We start from the raw sequence: 12,664 nt of genomic DNA on the forward strand, positions 1-12,664 counted from the left end.
GGGGCGGGATGCGGTTGCGGCAGGCGATGGGGCGGCCCGCAGCAACATCGGCCGCCTCGGCGAGGTCAGCCCAAGACTCGCGCGGAAGGACAGCCGGAGGCGACGGCGGGGAAACGGGCGAGGGGGGTGTCGGCGGGCCGGCCGCGGGCGAGGCCAGGGGCGAGGGCGGCAGTGGTGGCGGCGCCGCTGAGGCGAGCAGGGCGTCGCCAGAGCCAGCGCACGCGAGAGCCATCCTGTTCACTCGAACAACTTATATCTGTGAAAGAAGGGAGCAAGTTCTAAGTTCTAACCCTGCCCTAGGTACCACTTCAAAAGAGCATATCGCAGAACAACGCTATGGTTGTTTCGATGTTTTCTTCTATCCGTTTCGAACCATCTAGAATGACCTTGTACTCGGCATGTTTTGAATTTCATCTCAGCTTCGGTATCGTGTTAAGCTCTGAACTTACTATGGATTCACACCGATGGCTGAATGTCGGATGCATAACAGTAAACCTGAATAGCATTGGACGACTATTTGTTGCAAACACGTGCTGTTTTTTCAGGGAAGACGTCAGGGTAGTTGCATGTTGCAGAAGTTGTGGTGTTTTCCTTTTCACGGTAGTTTTGCCTGTCCCTGTCGTGTTTTTTTAGATGAACACGGAGCAGACCGTCGTGTTTGTCAAAGTGGTTGCCGGAGTTTATTGCACAGATGCTATAAAAATGTTGCACCCCGAACTTCTGGGTATTCGGCTCAGATGGGAAATATCGACCCAACTAAGCAGTGGCCGGGGGAAATCCTCCTTTTCAAAAAAACTAAGCAGTGGCCGCATTTTTTCTCATGAACAGCCCTGGTGATTGCCTTGCCCCCTGTCTTTCTAGTACACATTTCCTGAAAACGACTAGCGATTGAAAATGACTGAGAGCCGATAGCATCCAAATCGTGCAGGTGTGGTGTAGTTGTGCAAGTCAGAACTCCAATCAGATACCACGACAGAGAGGAAAGTGAGGCACATCTTCTCGAATCTCCAATGCTTTAGCTTGAAGCGAAGATCCTAACCAGGGAAGTTTACTGACGGAAGCCTACTGACTTATGTGTCCCCATAAAAAAAAGGACCCGAATAACGCGCCGACGGCAGCTCAGGTATCGGAGCAAATCCGCGTTCCGCGTTTGTACCCTCAAAAAACCACTTTCACTCATGCTAAAACAGATATATTTGCCATGCTATTGTATAAAGATTTGTCGTGTTGCAAAGAAAAAATTGCCATGCTAGCAGAAAAATTGTCGGGATTTATTTTCAGGGAATTGCAACAATGCAACATGGAGAATTGTCAGTCTAAAAAGAAAACTTTCAATTTGTTCCGATATGCCATGCTGGCAGAAGAAAATTTTCATCCTACATCTAAGAAAAAACTGGTGGAAATTTTCATGCTCTAAAAACAGAATTTATCATCTCGAATGTGTTCGCTAAAATTGTCATCTTGAGCGAACCCTTTAGTGTCGCCAGCTCGTAGTTTACTCAAAAGGATGCATGTGAGCGAACAATAAGTAACACGTGTCTTGCTTAGTTGCTTTGATATTCGTACATTGGAAATAAACGGGCAGCATGTTCGCTCACAAAAAAGAAACCTTAGCTCACGTCTCACTTAGGAAAAAGAAAAGACTTATGTGTCCTTTCCCCATTAATCCCACCTGATTTTCAGGCCGAGCCCTCCTCCCTTAAAAATGACATATCCCTCTACCCGAGCCTCTAATATATTTCTGTAGAAAATATTCTGTACGTGTAGCACATCTCAATTTGAAGAATGTAATGATTTGCTAGACATTGTAGCCAATTCATAAATATGAATAATACTATGACGTGGCCCCCATGGTGCCATGGTGGAATGTTGTAACCAATATTGAATGAGTGCCAATGCCACTAAAAAAACTTTTTTTTTTTGCGGGGCCACTAAAAAAAACTTTAACCTTTAGAGGCAGCGTTAGCCACAGAGCATGCAAGTTCCAACTATTTACAAATACACTATGAAGTCTGATTCTATGATTTCCCCGTTGTGAATGAATCACTAGATAGCCCATATCTTGTAAGGCTTGATTTTACTGACTATAGTGATTGTTGGGCTTTAATTTATAGAATAATTAAAGCCCATCAACCACTAGTCAGTACCCGCCCACCCCCCTCCCCCCTCCGACTTTGTTTGAGCCTTTGAATCTTCGGTAGGATGGAGTTGTGCCGTCTGATTTGGGCCATGTGTCGAGTAATTCTTTTTTTTTACAATGAAATTTCTCCAGTCTGTGATTATGTTGGTCCCTCATGGTACTGGTCCCACAGGGACACTGACAGAGACAGGCCGCAGTGGCCTCTAGATCTAGGTGACTGTGGCGGGAGTGAGGATTGGAGGAGATAAAATGAGGAGATGGCCATTGGGGGACCTTTAGACCTGGTCAATGGCGGTAGAAGTCAATTGTTAGGGATGTGCACGGATAAAGTAGGCGACAGAGAGCTCGATAACTAGGCGGTGGCCGACATATAATTGACAGTACGGGTGGCTGCCCACTGTAGAAGGGAGAAAAGAGAGCGAAGATGGCGGGTTGTGGCAGGGAGAGTTGGTGATGGCATCCATCCATGGTGGGTGCCGTGAAGCGATCTTGGAGAGAGGAGGGTTAATCAAGGGGTACATATATATTTCAAGATTATACAAAGAAATTGCATATCCTCGATGAAATATTGTATTTTTCATCAATTCACGGATGATGGTGAAATGGCCAGGAGTATGCAACTTACGATTAAAAGGTTCTGAGCTAAAAGGGAAGGGTCATGATAATGTTGTCGGGGAGCTTAACCACCTACTGTTACAATCTGCCATACAATTCCACCCACTTATTAATGCTCCTCCTTAACATCGCAAACCATCCCTGCTCCCTCGGCTAAGTTCATTATACTCTAAGAAAAATTAGGGCAATGCTACATCCACGCAAAGTTACACACGTTTACGGGGGATTGCTCAGTTGGCGTTTTTTATTGGAGATGAGAGGGAAGGAGGGACCCACTCCTGTTGAAATCGGGGAGGGGGGGAGGTGGGAGGATTAGAAGGAACGTTGCATAGGTTATCCGTAACAAGTTTCATAGGTGGAGCTAAGGATGGCAATGGGGCAGATTTGGATCGGCTTGAACAATATCAAATTCATATCCATATCCATGAAGACAGTCTTTGCCTGCCCCTGAAAAATCCACGGGTGAAAAATTATATCCATGTTCAAACCCGATGGATATTCATTGGGTCCTCTTGAGACATATAAATAAGACATAACATAATGTTAACATAAGCTCTTCCATTCTTCTACTCATGGCAGGCTAGGCTTCACTTATGGTAAATCAACATCCACTAACAACCTAAGATATTTAATATTTTTCTAACAGATAAAAATGACGAGTCATTTAACAAGGAGATAAAAATAAGGAAAGGGGCATTAGAATATGTTATGGAGGGGATTAAATGTCAACTAATAAAAGTTACGACGATGATTGTGTAATTTCTTTTGCATGTTTTAGATAACAAAGTGTAAAATTACAGTGGGACATGTGAGGGATAGCAGATTTTAGCCCATTAAGTCATACTATCGGGTCGGGTTTAGGTATACCCATGGGTACACGATTATATCCATGCCCTAGACACGAGCAATCGGGTCGGCTTTGGGCGCCGTCCATGGACACAAAAGCATATCCAAACCCTATTCATTTGAGTCGGGTATCCATGGATATCCATGCCCATGGGTAAAATTGTTATGCTTAGGTGCAGCATTATTGGAAAAGTTATTATGATGCTACTTACTGGTTTATATTATATAAAAAGATCATTTTTTTGAAAAAATATATAAAAAGAGATCATTCAATTACGTCCGTCTCATTTTTTATCACAGGTCATTTTTAGTTTCCGCTGATACTATTTTAATTAATTTTTAACGCGCCCCCTTTGCGCAAGCATCTGGTAACACTCCTTGCCCCCTCGGCTCAGTTCGAAATTATTTCTCTCCCCTTTCCATGGCAGGGCAGGGCATCCTAAATATAAATTGGCCATTTATAATCCCGTCTGACGGCCATCTCCCTCTCGGCCCCGTCATTCTCCTTTCCTTTGTGGCTTGCGCAACGGGCGAGGCGAGGCGAGGCGTGGTGCCAGAGGAGGCGAAATATAGCCACCCTCTCCATCCAATCCACCCCGCCCCCGATTGCTTTGCACCGCCGGAACCTCGCCCCTCCCCGCCGACCGCCGTAACCGCAAGGTACCAATGCCTCCTCCTCCCTCCTGCTCCTGCTCCCGCTCCCGCCTGCTCTGTTCGTCCGCGCCCGCCCGCCCGCCGCTCGTCGGTTTTCCCCGCCGATCGGTCCTGCCCCGCCGCAAAAATCGTGGAGCGCGACGTGGCTCCGAGGCGCGCCTCGCTTTCGTCCCGGCTCCTGCTTCGGGGTGCCACGTTCGGGATACGGCGAGGTGGCGAGGGTTGGGTGGGGGTCGTGGCGGCGTAGGTCTGTTCGTCGGTGGGCTTGACGGCTCCGATGATGGAGTTTTGGGCGTCGATCGCGTGCCCCGCCGCCCCTGCGCAATGCGACGACGGGAGGTTTCGCCTGTTTTTTTCGCCGTTTCCTCGGATTTTTTGGTTTCGGTTATCGGTCGCGCGCGGCGGCGTGCCCCGAGTCCCGGAAGGCAGGCACGTTTCCTTTTGATCGCTGTGGTGTTTTCTTCCGGGCGACGGCGCGTGCCATTGTCGTCCGGGCATCGATTCCGTGCCCCAATTGGTCGCAACGTGCGGATGTTTTTTCTTCCGAGCTGGCGGTTTGAGTGATGCCACAAAAGGTTGCCCCTCTCGCGCACCTTTTCTGACCCCCATCCCTTCTTGATTCCTTCGTGCGCTTTGTGTTATGGACGTATCTTCTCCGTGTTACTTATCTTCGAGTACTATTTTCCTGCAAGTTGTTGCGCGTAATTACAGGTGCCACACGCTGTTATGCGCTGTTTTGGATTCCATACATTCTCCAATACAGTACATGTCGCCCCACCTGAATTTTAGTGTTTAGAGGGATGGCTGTCAAGCATGCAATTAGCTGCTATCGTTTTGGATTCGTAGCTGGCTCCATGTTGACGGGGACCTCAATGATTATCTTACTTAAACTGTGGCTCTAGCAATTGTTAATAGGATCCATTCATTGGCTTCGGCAGTACGTTGTTGCTTTATTCACAGCTTCCAGTCTTTCAGTATAGACTCAATCTTTGGTGCATGCTTCTGCTTGCTATTTTATTCTAGTGAAAGTGACACATGACAGGGATCGATTATTTATTTGGCTTCAGTGTCGCATTTTAAGACATGGATGGCCTCTTCATGTGGCCGGATTCGTGTACTTTACCATTATGCATTCAAGTGACAGTTGGGTGTTGTACTTCATGGAATGGAAGATTATTCCGAGTACTGTTTAGCAATGACCCATATCTTTGGTTGTTCTTCTAGGTCAACTGGATGTCACAAAAACTATTTTTAATCTTAGCGTGGACATTTTATAATTCTGGCTTCTCTATTGCTCAAAATGTACCTTGTCATGTGACTTGTCTCTTTCATCAGGCTGCTGAGTCAAGATATAGGAATTGATGGATCTGTCCACAACCTCTGTTATGGCGGCTAAGGCCTACTCGTACAAAGCAGAGTCACTGGTTAAGGAATACCTTCTTGCAGATGCATATGTTTCGTACACTGCTATGCTTGGTGGGATCCTGATGTGCAAGATGGTATTATTTGCCCCCCTCTTATTTGTTGACATTTATGATCATGTCACCTGTGAATTTAGTGATGCTCACATGATTCATTTATTTAGATGGAAGAAACAAATAGATGTTAGTTTTACATTTTTGCTTAACTTCACTATGTGAAAATTGTGGACTACCGAACACCATTTGTACTATATATATGGCTGTTAGTATAAGCAGGTTTCTGTAAAGATCTAATGTAGGATATGCAAATTCTCAGTTTAGCCTGAGATCTAATTAGGAATATGTCGATGGCTACCCACCACATCCGATCCTAATCCGCGGATGCATCTGAAATCGGTTGAAGTTATGTAAGTTTTAAACTCACATGCAAGCTGTGATGAATTTTCAGATTAGAGTCATGAAAAATATTTAACAGTTTGTTTTGGCTTGTAACGTTTTTGTTTTTGTTTAGTATGAGCAGTTAAGTTCTTCAGTAAAATTCGGATACTCAATACAAGATTTTCAAACCCAAGCATGTTACGGTTTAGCTAACAAAAATCAACCTAATCCTATCAATATAGTATTAACCATTTTTAATCAATATTTGGCTACCATGGGAAACATAAGATGAATCACAATGTAAATATGTTTTTAATCTGTATTATACAGGTTGACCTCAGTGTATTACCATATATGTTTAATATTGCAATAATTTCCTTTATTTGCCCTTTGTGTGTGTCTGTGTACACCAGGATCCCTTACAATACCTTGTGTACCATCTGTATCCTTTAGGCAATAGTGGTACTATGTATATGTAGTAAGTTATTAACTATGCTGCAATGTACTAACAAAGTAGATAGCAGCATGCAGATGATAATCATCAGTTCTAGCATTGTTTTCAGAGTTTGACTTCTTAAAACCCTTTGCACTCACTCACCCACGCTACCACCTATGATTTTCTCTTGTTTTATTTTACATTTATGTTAACCCTGAAATTCTTGCATGGAACAAGTTATGATTGATCTCTGTGTACCAGAACTCTAGCTACTTTCTTGGCTACAAATTTCCTTTTGGTTTGCAGGTCTATGACATCACACACTTAGTCAGCTCATTCTTCTACAAGTGTTATGCTTCTCTTACAAAAGCCCAAAAGCTTGAGTGGAACAACAGGTGAAGCCATCTGTCTGCAAAATTTATGTCCAATTTCACCCTGTGCTTATTGACATATCTGCTCACGACGATCTTTTACCTATTCTAGGGGCATCTCCACTGTCCATGCAATTTTCATCACATTCATGTCAGTGTACCTAGTATTCTTCTCCGACCTATACTCTGATAAGCTGGATGGACCAGTAACTTTCCGGAGTTCAAACCTCTCTAATATTACACTAGCGGTAAAGTACTATTTTGTTCCCATTCAAGAAATGCCTATGTTGGCATGCATTTTCTATTTGCCTCATATCGGCTTAATTTCATTTGTCCAGGTATCTGTCGGGTACTTCATCACTGACATTGCTATGATATTTTGGGTTTATCCTTCCCTAGGTGGAATGGAGTATGTAAGTGCCCTTATGTGATATTTCTGGGTTGCATCCTTGACACACGTGTTAATGTTCATTGTATTTGTTCAATTATCATTGCTGCATTTTTGTATGTATTATTCTATTATTCACTATGGGTTGACCGTTGCCAGGTTCTTCATCACTTCCTGTCACTTGTTTCCATAGTCTATTCTGTGAATTCTGGGGAAGGCCAGTTGTATACATACATGGTTCTTATCTCTGAAGGAACCACACCTGGAATCAACCTCCGCTGGTATTTGATTTGATTCAATGAATGCACAATATTTCTGGGTCATTAATGTTATTTCATTCGATCTGATCTTTCCTGTTACCTTCTGTTATGAAGGTATCTTGATACTGCTGGACTGAAAAGATCCAAGGCCTATGTTGTGAACGGTAGCTTTATGGTTGTTGCATGGCTGGTAAGTGGAAGTTTCTACAAAGTAGTTATATGATGCACGGTATTTCACGCAACTGATCACAAGTTAATTAGTCTTCACTCTTCAGTATGCCTCAATGTGTGCATACATGAATGAGCATTTTAAATTGTATAGCCAGATCAAAACAATTATTTTGTTATGTGAATTTGCTTCAAGCTAAGGTTTGTCTACTCCTTTATACACTCTATTCCACTATGCCCTTTTTAAAATTGCAGCTAGTGGAATACCTCAAGCTTCTTTATAATAGATGAAGTCTTTTATTGTGTTTGTGTTCTTTATAACTCACACTGGACATTTGCTAACTCATCTTGGGGACTGGGATACAGTATTAGCAATTGGTCTTGTGATTTTAGAGAAACTTATCGTCAAGTTGAAATATTAATGCTATTGTACCCCCGACGTTTCTGTGCCGAGGCCATGCTGTAATTTTAGTTTAAGTATGCTCTCTTCAGTAGGTTTTCCCTAGTTTCTTTGGCTTTGTCTTTGGTTTTTGTTTCTTGCTAGGCCCTTGGTGTGTTCCTGTTTCCGCTTCCTTTTTTGCTTTTTTATTTTGGCTTGCTGTACTTTGGTCTTGTTTTGGCTTCATGTCATCGACCTGTTGGCTTACTCAGCAAGCCCTTCTGCTGCTTGTGAAGTCTCTACAATTTTCTCTCTAACGTAGTGAACCATTTTTCTAATACAGGTGGCACGGATAATTCTCTTCATCTACTTGTTCTACCACATCTACTTCCACTATGATGACGTAATTCGTACTCCTGTTCCAGCACATAACTATGTGGCAAATATCACATCGATGATTCTGAAACTAAATTTGATCTGAATTATTGACAGGTGATGCAGATGCGGACCTTCAGCCGCGTTCTGATATTTGGCGTGCCCACAATACTACTCATCATGAACACGGTATGGTTTGCAAAAATCTTGAGAGGCCTTAAAAAGACGCTAACTAAGAGGGAGTGAAGAGGAGAAGAATAGCAGATGCAAGCTCATGGCCGCCCTTCTACAAAAACCATCATCCTGCCTTACAGTCACATAAAACTACATATACTCCCCGAGTAAAACTAGATAGTGCGACTCGCAGCACAAGCTAAAATCCCATGTACATAATCCAGAAGTATGCTTGAGCACGGCCTCAAATTTTCCACGGATATTCTCCGTCTTGTACATATACCGGTCTGGATATTGCTTAGGAAGCTTCAAACTGCGTGTGCATTGGATGCTTCTAAGCCTCCCTCGACCACTGACACTGAGATAGTCGTTTGTCATCAAAAGTGACCTTTGAAAGGTTGAAATATGGCATCTGCTTTTAGTTACGACGACTTGCGACTCTGAATGTGAAGCCGGTATTGTTCTTGGCTTTCAGAATCTGAATTGTAGTGGTTCATTCTCTTATCATTGCAAGTAAACCCTGTTCAATCTTGGTGCGCAGCTCTGTTAGCCCTTTGATCTGTTTTCCATTTATAGTGCAAAAAACAGTGTCTGATTACAATAAGGAGCGTAAAGCACAACCTATCTGGAACGCAGAAGAGCTGCTCCAGGATTTACGTTTTTACGCGTGCAGTTCTTCGTATGGTAAAGATTTTTTTTTTTCCAACCAGGCTCGCACCCCTTTCCATTAATTTTGCAATCAACGGAAATACATGGTCCAGTAGTTCTCTAGGTATCATACCCAAAATAAAACGACCACGAGACCCAAAATAAGACTGAAAGGGGAGGAGCGAGCTGGAGCATCGACAGGAAACCCACCGCAGGAGGATCCTGAAACGGATCAACCGCCATGGGACGAAAACCTGACGACACCGTATGATAAAGAAATGATGATTATTTTTTTCTTTTGCGATGAACAGATGATTATTCTGCATACAAAGTGCACATAATTTTCACTTGCTGCATTGCATTCAGCTCATGATCAGCTGTGGTATATATTGGCGCAATAGCCAACAGGTGTGTGTGTGTGTGTGTGTGTTACGTGAGGCTACGGCTAAGCAGGCCCTGAAAGGAGAGGAGGAGGTCCTTGTTTTCTGCGCCGAAGATCTGGTCCGCCTTCTCGAGGGTCTCCTGCACCACCACCACAGCAATATAGTATGGTGTTACCTCAAGATCTGTATCCGAAAGAAACCACGGATCGAGCTGGAAACTGAAAGTGGGGTGCCCGTTCCCAGTTACCTCTTGGGATTGCCGGTGAGCGTTGAGCTCCTTGATGTTGGCGAGGAAAGCAGCAAACTGTTCGTACGAGAGACGGCTCCTGCGGATGAAGGAAAAAAAAGGAGGGAAATAAGTTGTTGCCATGCCATGTTTTTCTGTCAAAACAAAACGAGAGGTAGCGATCGAGTGGTATGGTACCTTGCTTGACGGAAGAATTCCTTGCCATCTATCCTCGTCGTGCGCCCTGAAACGAAAAACAGAAGAACAACAACGTACTTAGCTTAGCGGAGAAAATGATGAATGATCTCCTGTGAATGCTGATGAACTCTTGTGTGGACCAACAAAAAGGAAGAACGTTCATTCTATTCTGGTACCTGAGACTGAGTGCCCACGAGGGGGCGAATTGGCCGCAGAGGACATCTTGCTGGAGGGGAGCCACGCCGACATTGCCATGTGGCCTTCCAGCCGCGGGGAAGTGGCGGCGCAGGCGCCGCTGCTGCCGGACGACAGCTTCGGCGACACGGCCGTGGAGTACCGTCTAGGGGAGGAGGCGCGCGACGTCAGCTTCGGGGACACGGCGGTGGAGTACCTCCTGGCGGAGGCGGCGGAGGAGGACCTCTGCTTCGGCGCCGGGTCAGCGATGAGGCGCGGGGTCATGTGCGTGATGGTGAGCTTCTGCTCGAACGGCCTTCCCACTGTTAACGTGCACACAACAGAAGCATTGTTCAGAATCCTATCGTTGTGCTGCACTGCAGATACGTATTAGTGGAATGCTGTTGATCGTGACTGAGTGCATACCTTCCTGGTTCACGCTTTCGGCTTCGGAAGATCCGTCGGCTCGGGTGGTGGATGCAGGAGCAGGATTATTGCTCACGGACGCGTCGTCTTCGGGGTGGTCGCGAGAAGAATTAGCACAGATGAATGGAACACAATGAGCTGCTGGAGGTGAACATTGTCCACAAGGGAGAGCAGTGATCAAAAGAATATGTACCTCTCCAGGAACTTGCTTTGGCGACCGATTGCTCGCAGGTTCTGATGTCCACTGTCTCCTGACTCTGCAGAGAACGACACATCATGAGTTCATGACTACTACTAGCAATACATACACTGATCTTCAGTTGCAGAGGACGGCAACAGAGGCCATTGCCTGGCAGAAACGGGGGACAGAGGAGGAACTTACTGAAGAATTATCGTCCCCCAGTGACTGCATCAGGTGCCTCTTGAATGTCTCCAGCTGCAAGTGAAGAAAATAAAACCAAAAACATTAGTAGTAGACTAGTAGTAAACGCGAGGAGAAGAGCCGTGTGATCTGATCGCAGATAACAGACGAGGAGGACCGGCCGTCACCTTGGCGAGGTCCCTGGCCAGCTTCCTGGACGTCTGGACGAGCGAGTCCCTCTCCTTCACCAGCTTAGCCTACACGACAAGAAAGAAGACCAACGACAAAATCTCAGCACCGGCAAAGCCGAAGCGGCGAGGCGATCGAGGTCGCGTACGTTGTCATCGAGGACGGCGCGGAGGCGGGCGTCGGCGTCGCGGAGGGCCTGGTCGAGCTCCTCGGCCCTGTCGGCGAGCTCCGCGGCGAGGCGGTCCTTGTCGGCCAGCTTCTGGCGGAGGCGCGCGGCCTCGTGCTCCAGGCGGGAGGCGCGCGCGGCCACGGCCACGGCGGTGATCTTGCGGGCCACCTCCAGCTGGTCGTACGGGTCCGGCGGCAGCGCGGCCACGATGGCTTCGGACAGCCCGGCGCCCTCGGCGGGGGGTGCAGTCGCCGGCGCGGCGGCGGCGTGGGCGCTCGGGGTCTGCGTCATCGGGCGACTGGGGTTGGAATGGAGTGCCGGACGTGGTGGTGGTGGTGAGATCCGAAGCGGGGAGGAGAGGGTTATCGGGGGGCGGGAAGGAAGGAATGTGGTGCTGCTGCTAGTGGAGGTGGCGATCGAGGAGAGGAGCGCGGCCGTCGGCTTGCGTTTGAATATATGCGTCGTGCACGCCGAGTTCCGTCTTGGCTCTTGGAAAGCGCCTGCCACGTCCCATCCGGGGAAGATACGAAAAATCCCTATGAAACAGATACGGGAACAGGGCCCTCTGTAGTCTGTAGATATCATACCTTCCCGTACGTTTAGTATTTCCGCTCTCGATGAAGGCTCGGTACGTGCCGGCGCTGGACGTACTGCTGGTCGCTCGCGAAAGGCACCGGCGACCGTGGCCGCCACGAGGTTCCTGCCGCCGGTGAGGCTCACTCTTGGCTCTTGAGCGTCCGGGCATGCCATTCACGGAGACGCTGCTGCAGCTGGTCCCAACTGGCATGGCACGAGTAGCATGTATGTACAGTACACGGAACGAAAGCGGAGGTAGAAATTGATTTCTACACGAAAATTAATATATAAGTGGAATTGACGAACTGAGCAATTCAGTCGTTGTAGTATAGTGGTAAGTATTCCCGCCTGTCACGCGGGTGACCCGGGTTCGATCCCCGGCAACGGCGTTGATTTTTTTGCTTGATGGCGGTTTAGTTCCTTGTATCCAATTTTTGTCCGCTCGGTCCTTTTTTTTTTTGCCCGCTCGGTCGATGTGGGATCATTGCTCATTGGGCCATACACCGGAGCCCGGGTACTCCTTATGTGACTTCCTCAAAACCTGAATTTGTCTTTTTGCTATATAAAAATTTCCCCTGAAAATACTATATAAAAAACCCTTAAAAAGTACAACATAAAATAGTAAATTTATTTCACTAATTTTATATAATCAGTTTAATGATTTGTAAAATCTTAGTGTGTTGTAAAAATATACTTTAGAGAAAAGTTA

General features: G+C 46.2%; 2 protein-coding genes and 1 non-coding gene across 3 annotated transcripts; 2 read left to right on the forward strand and 1 right to left on the reverse strand.

The window, feature by feature from the left end:
• The first annotated feature begins 4,071 nt into the window (after window positions 1–4,071).
• LOC123079292 (TLC domain-containing protein 4) lies at window positions 4,072–8,883 on the forward strand. The gene is made up of 9 exons (XM_044502029.1): window positions 4,072–4,261; window positions 5,591–5,754; window positions 6,797–6,885; window positions 6,974–7,109; window positions 7,200–7,274; window positions 7,409–7,530; window positions 7,624–7,699; window positions 8,400–8,459; window positions 8,549–8,883. The coding sequence occupies exons 2-9, from the start codon at window positions 5,617–5,619 to the stop codon at window positions 8,675–8,677; spliced, it is 825 nt and encodes a 274-aa protein (XP_044357964.1). The 5' UTR covers window positions 4,072–4,261; window positions 5,591–5,616; the 3' UTR covers window positions 8,678–8,883.
• Window positions 8,884–9,372: 489 nt separating this feature from the next.
• On the reverse strand, window positions 9,373–11,775 carry LOC123079293 (uncharacterized protein At4g15545). Its single transcript, XM_044502030.1, has 9 exons — window positions 11,359–11,775; window positions 11,210–11,278; window positions 11,043–11,096; window positions 10,854–10,917; window positions 10,661–10,747; window positions 10,237–10,557; window positions 10,061–10,106; window positions 9,884–9,962; window positions 9,373–9,775 (listed from the first exon to the last, which is right to left on the reverse strand). Exons 1-9 carry the CDS (start codon window positions 11,668–11,670, stop codon window positions 9,683–9,685), a joined length of 1,125 nt encoding a protein of 374 aa, XP_044357965.1. The 5' UTR covers window positions 11,671–11,775; the 3' UTR covers window positions 9,373–9,682.
• Window positions 11,776–12,272: 497 nt separating this feature from the next.
• TRNAD-GUC (transfer RNA aspartic acid (anticodon GUC)) lies at window positions 12,273–12,344 on the forward strand. The gene has a single exon. It is a non-coding gene; the product is annotated as a tRNA-Asp (tRNA).
• The last annotated feature ends 320 nt before the right edge of the window (window positions 12,345–12,664 follow it).

The sequence above is a fragment of the Triticum aestivum genome, chromosome 3D (assembly GCF_018294505.1).
Source record: "Triticum aestivum cultivar Chinese Spring chromosome 3D, IWGSC CS RefSeq v2.1, whole genome shotgun sequence".
Taxonomy (NCBI): Eukaryota; Viridiplantae; Streptophyta; class Magnoliopsida; order Poales; family Poaceae; genus Triticum; species Triticum aestivum.

What these genes read in the sequence shown, in the direction of transcription:
- LOC123079293 (XM_044502030.1), bottom strand. Translation starts at nt 11,670, where the DNA reads ATGACGCAGACCCCGAGCGCCCACGCCGCCGCCGCGCCGGCGACTGCA. An exon ending in TGGGGGACGATAATTCTTCA is followed by an intron (nt 10,918 to 11,042) that starts GTAAGTTCCTCC and finishes CGTTCTCTGCAG; the next exon opens with AGTCAGGAGACAGTGGACAT. An exon ending in TCGTGGGCACTCAGTCTCAG is followed by an intron (nt 10,107 to 10,236) that starts GTACCAGAATAG and finishes TTTTCGTTTCAG; the next exon opens with GGCGCACGACGAGGATAGAT.
- LOC123079292 (XM_044502029.1), top strand. Translation starts at nt 5,617, where the DNA reads ATGGATCTGTCCACAACCTCTGTTATGGCGGCTAAGGCCTACTCGTAC. An exon ending in GGATCCTGATGTGCAAGATG is followed by an intron (nt 5,755 to 6,796) that starts GTATTATTTGCC and finishes TTTGGTTTGCAG; the next exon opens with GTCTATGACATCACACACTT. An exon ending in CCCTAGGTGGAATGGAGTAT is followed by an intron (nt 7,275 to 7,408) that starts GTAAGTGCCCTT and finishes GACCGTTGCCAG; the next exon opens with GTTCTTCATCACTTCCTGTC.